Source organism: Triticum aestivum, chromosome 7D, assembly GCF_018294505.1.
Source record: "Triticum aestivum cultivar Chinese Spring chromosome 7D, IWGSC CS RefSeq v2.1, whole genome shotgun sequence".
In the NCBI taxonomy this organism is placed as follows: Eukaryota; Viridiplantae; Streptophyta; class Magnoliopsida; order Poales; family Poaceae; genus Triticum; species Triticum aestivum.
In genome coordinates this window covers 596,918,931-596,925,822 of record NC_057814.1, presented here as the reverse complement: position 1 = coordinate 596,925,822, position 6,892 = coordinate 596,918,931, and the positions used below count along the sequence as shown (strand labels likewise).

The following is a 6,892-nucleotide window of genomic DNA, read 5'->3' as shown; positions in this document are numbered from 1 at the left end:
TCCCGGACGTGTGGCCTACGCGCGCACCCCGGCCGGCTCGGCAAGGCGATCTCGCCGTTTGCCTCCCCGGCGACGGCATCACGGTTCACGGACACCAGTCCGGCATCACCGTGAGTGAGCATGGAGGAGGACATGATAAGATGGGATTAGTACCCCGGCATCGGTTGCCTCCCCCGAAAAGCCAAGCCAGCCCACCCAGCACCCGGCCGGCCAGCCCGCCGACGGCGATGTCTCCCCGTCTTTCACATGCACCAAATCCCCGCCAAAATCCCCACTGTATCATATCGGCATCAACCCATCGCTTGGCTCGGAACCTACCACGTGCCCCGCTCCGGCCACGTCCCCCTCCCCCACCCACTATTACATCTACTGCCTCCTCCCCCACCACCTCCCTCACCTCAGATCAATCACTCTTCCCTCCCACTACCCCCACCACCGCGTTCACCAGCCATTGCCTGTCGGAGCTAGGAGGACCGATCGAGGACGTGCAGGGGTGCTAGTTAGTTATGATGGAGCTGCGCAAGTACTGGGGCGTGGGGGGCCGGCGGTGCGGGGCGTGCGAGGGGGCGGCGCCGGCGGCGGTGCACTGCCGGGACTGCGCCGGGTACCTGTGCACGGGGTGCGACGCGCGCCCGGCGCACGCGCGGGCGGGCCACGAGCGCGTCTGGGTGTGCGAGGTCTGCGAGGTCAGCCCAGCCGCGGTCACCTGCAAGGCCGACGCCGCCGTGCTCTGCGCCGCGTGCGACGCCGAAATCCACCACGCCAACCCGCTCGCCGAGCGCCACGTGCGCGTGCCCATCGCGCCCATCGGCTCCCCCGAGGCCGCCGCGGTGGCGGCCGAGGCCATGATGTTCTGCGTCGCCGGTGACGGCGAGGCGCGGGCGGATCAGGACGAGGTGCCCGAGCAGCTGCACCAGCACGGGGGGATGCTGAACCTCAACGTGGAGGCCGGCAAGGAGGGCGGGAAGATGGACTACCTCTTCTCCGACCTCGTCGACCCCTACCTCGCCGTCGACTTTACGCGCTTCGCCCACGCTGATAGCGTCGTGCCCAGCGGCGTCGCGACCGTGGCGGTACCCGCCGTCGTGGACCTGGACTTCGCCTGCGGGATCGGCGCCAAGCCGCCGCAGACCTACAGCTCCTCATACACGGCCAACGCCTCCGGCGCGCACAGCGTTAGTCGCCTCGCCTTTGCCTTTGCGCGAACCGATCGCCTTCTTGCTTGCCGTACGTAGACCAACTTGCTGATCGATCGAGAGGGCTATAATTTTTCAGGGCTCTTCATCGGAGGTCGGCGTGGTGCCGGAGGCCATCTGCGGCGGCGCGGGCAGCTTCGAGATCGACTTCACCCGGCCCAAGCCGCAGGCGTACATGCCCGCGTACACCGCGGCGCCGCCGAGCCACGGCGTGACTATGCAGCAGGCTTCGCCGGTGGACATGGGGTACTTGACTGTGCCGGAGCGTCCGGTGGCGGTGACCGGGGAGGGCAGGGTGGCGAGGCTGATGCGGTACCGGGAGAAGAGGAAGAACCGCCGGTTCGAGAAGACCATCCGGTACGCGTCCAGGAAGGCCTACGCCGAGTCGCGGCCGCGCGTCAAGGGCCGCTTCGCCAAGCGCACCGACCAGGACGCCGACGGCGAGGACTTGGACGCGGAGGCCCATGCCGTGCCGTCTTCCACCTCCTACTTGCTCGACTTTGGCTACGGCGTCGTGCCGTCCTTCTGATCCGCCGGCCCGGCGCCCCGGCCGGCCGCTTGTACTTGTACCATTGATGCATGTACAGTAGTAGGGGACTAGCAATCCATCCATGTACTCCTCCTGAGCTAGTTCGATCGCGCTAGTGATGTACTAGTAATACTGTAAACTGTAACAGTAGTAGTACTTTGGCCAATATGCTCGTTTATTTTTGGATGGCCGAAACTAGTAGCCCAAACATATATGGATCATCAATCATTATTATCATCTAAGTTTATGGCGATTCTGTTCATCTACCGACAAAACAAGGCTCGATATGACCGATCGCGAATGCTCTTGTGATCGATCTTAAAATTTGTCTGCAAATTGCAATGAGTTCCGTTCAACTGTGCATGCATGGGTACTTTATCCGTGAAAGGTATGCACCAAATTAGCTTTATAAAACCGAACAAATATGCGGTTGGATGGTTAGAGGAACCGTGACATCCCATCCTATCAGGGTACAAATCCTGATGCTCGCATTTGTTTCTGTATTTATTTCATGATTTTCGTTGATGCACATTTCGTGGGAGGAGACGTTTCCATCGACGACGAGGTGACTACGGTGACTTCGTAAATTTCAAGATGATATGCCGGCTTAGTCTTTCGGAGGTGTTCATAGAGGTAAGGTGTACATGTGTGCGTTTATAGGGGTGAATGTGTACATGTGTATATAAGCGCTTGCGTCTGCACTGTGTAAAAATCAGCTTTATAAAAAAACAGATATTGTTTGTGGGCCCGGATGTCCACTGAACATCAGATATTTAAATATGACAAAACGTACGGTTATCATGGCAACTTGTGTTCGTCGCGGATGGTAATTTTAGTTATAAACATGGTAAATTCATCTTAGTTCATTCTGTATAAGGAAATTGTCGTGCTTACAAATTAAATTTGTTATCCTCACGCAAATATAAATTGTCCTGACAAACATTCGATTTGCCATAACTAAAGATCTGACGTCGGATTGGTTACACACCATGTAATATTACATTGGTTAATTAGTTTGGGCAACTCCAACCCCGGCCCGTAAACCGGTCAGCGCATCTGTCCGTCGATAGGGAGACCAGTCCGCGCACACGGATGCGGAAGCCGCCGTCCAAGACTGCCTGCACACATTTCAAATCAAGTTTAAACAAATCAGACGGATTTCATCAAACACGGCGGATTTCATTAAAATTCCAACATAATTTCAATAAAAGGTTGATAATTCGAACGATTAACTTAAAACTAGAAGAAAAAGCATAAACACTATACGACCACTTCGTACGCGTGGCTGTCGTGCTCTGCTCACCGCCGTTGCCGTCCGTATCGTCGTCGTCATGGCAACCTTGTCGAGCGGCTGCTTGCCGCTCACAGACAAGCCGGCCCACCTCATCCTGGGCGGTGTGGAGGGCCGCCACGGCCAATGCAGAGCTCTTATGGCGGGCTTGCCTCTGCCAGCGTTGGCGGAGGAGTCGCTAAGCGACCACTCCTCGCCGACCTTGGCAAGCTCACCGTCAAGGCAATGGTGGCGGCGCATGGCGGCCATTTCCGCGGTGGTGAAGCAGCGGTTGAGCGCCCACGCAGAGGCGGCTCCGAGGTGGTGGTGGTGGATGCGGCCCCGCGCCTACATGATCGCGGACAGCGGCTCCTCTTTCATGGGATCGGGCGGCGGGGAGGCGACGCGGGGCGGCAATGTGGGCGCACTAGCTACGTACCAGCGGCGATGTTGACGTGTCGTTTGATCTAGACGTCGCGGTTGTGTGGGGGCGACACCAGCTCCTTCCTATGAAGCCCACGATCTGGACGCAGCCGCGGTTGCGCGTGCGTGCGTGTATGTGGGTGGTGGGGCACGCTCATCCTTCATCCCGCGGAGTGGGGATTCTGGCTCGTGCTTCACGCAGTAGCGCGGTGATAACCAACAAGTATAGGGGATCGCAACAGTTTTCGATGGTAGAGTATTCAACCCAAATTTATTGATTCGACACAAGGGAAGTCAAAGAGTATTTGCAAGTATTAGCAGTTGAGTTGTCAATTCAACCACGCCTGGAGAACTAAATATCTGCATCAAAGTGGTCAGTAGCACAGTAATATGATAGTTTGATAGCACTGGTAATAGTAGCAACAGCAACGGTAACAATAGCAGGAGCAGTTTTGTAGCGATTATAACAACAACAACAACAACAACAACAACAATAGTAATAAATTAGCAAATATCAATATGTGAAAAGCTCGTATGCATTGAATTGGTGATGGATAATTATGCTGGATGACATTCATCATGTAACAGTGATGTCTACTACGCAACCTTCTTCTTGTAGACTCGTGTTGGGCCTCCAAGCGCAGAGTTTTATAGGACAGTAGCAATTTTCCCTCAAGTGGATGGGTTTATCAATCCGTGGGAGGCGTAGGAGGAAGATGGTCTCTCTCAAACAACCCTGCAACCAAATAACAAAGAGTCTCTTGTGTCCCCAACACACCCAATACAATGGTAAATTTTATAGGTGCACTAGTTCGGCGTAGAGATGGTGATACAAGTGTAATATGGATGGTAGATATAGATTTTTGTAATCTGAAAATATAAAACAACAAGGTAATTAGTAACAAAAGTGAGCAAAAAGGGTATTGCAATGATTGAAAACAAGGCCTAGGGTTCTAACTTTCACTAGTGCAAAGTCTCTCAACAATGATAACATAATTGAATTATATAACAATCCCTCAGCGTGCAACAAAGAATCACTCCCAAGTTTCTATCGGAGAACGTAGGAAGAAAATATGCATCAACCCCTATGTATAGATTACCCCAATGTCACCTCGGGAATCCGCGAGTTGAGTGCCAAAACATACATCAAGTGAATCAATAGAACATCCCATTGTCACCACAGGTATCCCATCGCAAGACATACATCAAGTGTTCTGAAATCCAATACTCAATCCGACATAACGAAACCTCAAAGAGCAAAACTCAATTCATCACAAGAAGGTAGAAAGGGAGAAACACCATAATATCCAACTATAATAACAAAGTTCGTTGTACATCAAGATCGTGCCAAATCAAGAACACGAGAGAGAAAGAGAGAGAGAGATCAAACACATAGCTACTAGTACATACCCTGACCCCCGAAGGTAGAAAGGGAGACCGCCGGGATGATGAAGATGGCCTTCGGTGATGGTTTGCCCCTCCGACAGGGTGCCGGAACGCGCTCCCGATTGATTTTTCGTGGCTATAGAGTCTTCCGGCGGTGGAACTCCCGTTCTAGGTTCTTTTCAAGGGTTTCTATATTTATAGGAATTTTTGGCGTCGGAAACAAGTCAGGGGGGTTGCCGAGGAGCCCACAAGCCAGGGGGCACCCCCTAGGCTTGTGGTTGGCTCGGGAGTCTTCTGGCCCAACTCCGATGCTCCGTGGGTGTCTTCTGGTCCATAATAAATTACTGTAAATTTTCAGCTCGTTTGGACTTCGTTTGATATTCCTTTTGTGTAAAACTCAAAAACAAGGAAAAAAAACATAAACTAGCACTGGGCTCTAGGTTAATAGGTTAGTCCCAAAAATAATATAAAATAGCATATTAATGCATATATAACATCCAAAACAGATAATATAATAGCATGGAACAATAAAAAATTATAGATACATTGGAGACATATCAAACAGTTATAAACTAGGGCAACACAGAACTAACTCCAATTCATCAATGCAATGTAGGCATGTATTCCATATATAGTCATACGTGTTTGTGATATAAGAACTTGCATGACATCTTTTGTCCTACCTTCCCGTGGTTGCGAGGTCCATAAGGAAAGAATGGGATATTTTGGCCACCTCTTAATAGAGAACCGGAACAAAGCATTAACACATACTGAATACATGAACTCCTCAAACTACGGTAATCACCGGAAAGAATCCCAATTATTGTCACCTTGGGGTATGCGGATCATAACATGCAATAGGTGGGTATAACTTGCAAGATAGGATCAAGAACACAAATATATTCATGAAAACATAAAAGGGGTCAGATCTGAAATTATGGCACTCGGGCCCTAGTGATGAGCATTAAGCATAGCAAAGTTATAGAAACATCAATCTCAGAACTAGTGGATACTTGGGATCAAGCCCTAACAAAACTAACTCGATTACATGATAAATCTTATCCAACCCATCACCGTCCAGCAAGCCTACGAAGGAATTACTCACTCTCGGCGGTGACCATCATGAAATTGGTGATGGAGGAAGGTTGATGATGACAACAACGTCAAATCCCCCTCTTCGGAGCCTAGAACAGACTCCAAATCAGCCCTCCTAAGGAAGAACAGGAGGTGGCGGCAGCTCCATATCGTAAAACACGATGATTCCTTCTCTCTGATTTTTTTTCTTGGCGAATAGGTCCTTATGGAGTTGGAGTTAGGGTTGCGGGAGCAGCCAGGCACTACTGCAGGATGGTCGACACGTGACAGTCGAATCAGAGACCCTTCGACGAAACTGTGTGTGATGCATCAATCACAAACGGTGATGTAATAAAGCCGTCAAAAAGATGCAAAACGTTTACGATGGTGGCGACATCAAACACGGTTCATATTAGATTTGCGTGTGCGATGAGTGGCAAATCGTTAATGCAGAAGAACTGTTTGCGATGATCCAGAACAACAGAAACGGGCAGCCAGATGAGGGTGCGTGCGATATAAGGCATACAGTTCACTAGGATGAACTGTGTGTGATTAGGCAACACAATGGAAACGGTTCAACTAAACAAGATATGTGTGATACGCGGCAAACAGGTCCGTAATCAGAAATGTGTGTGAAGACCAATAATAACATAGACGATTGCTGCTAATAAGCCGTGTGATTTTCTATGTCCACAGAAAAATAACACACACACACACACACACACACACACATATATATATATATATATATATATATATATATATATATATAACCGAAATAAATATCCAATTACATAAGTGACTATACAGATCATTCACACACACCTGAATAAACAATTGCATGCATTCTAAAGTAGGCGAAATGATCGTCTAGTCATCTACTTTTTGTGACGCTCCCGCCACTGCTCCGTGGCTCGATCCCTCGTCTGGGGTAGGAAGAAGACACTTCCTCATGCCAACGATCCGCCTATACATCTCGTAGCTTGTGTACTGGTCCTTGGCCGCGTACTTGAC

At 50.4% G+C, this 6,892-nt stretch overlaps 1 protein-coding gene across 1 annotated transcript; it reads left to right on the top strand.

Moving 5' to 3' along the window:
- The first annotated feature begins 388 nt into the window (after positions 1-388).
- LOC123166042 (zinc finger protein CONSTANS-LIKE 2) lies at positions 389-1,981 on the top strand. The gene is made up of 2 exons (XM_044583800.1): positions 389-1,175; positions 1,276-1,981. Exons 1-2 carry the CDS (start codon positions 507-509, stop codon positions 1,723-1,725), a joined length of 1,119 nt encoding a protein of 372 aa, XP_044439735.1. The 5' UTR covers positions 389-506; the 3' UTR covers positions 1,726-1,981.
- The last annotated feature ends 4,911 nt before the right edge of the window (positions 1,982-6,892 follow it).

What these genes read in the sequence shown, in the direction of transcription:
- LOC123166042 (XM_044583800.1), top strand. Translation starts at nt 507, where the DNA reads ATGATGGAGCTGCGCAAGTACTGGGGCGTGGGGGGCCGGCGGTGCGGG. An exon ending in ACGCCTCCGGCGCGCACAGC is followed by an intron (nt 1,176 to 1,275) that starts GTTAGTCGCCTC and finishes ATAATTTTTCAG; the next exon opens with GGCTCTTCATCGGAGGTCGG.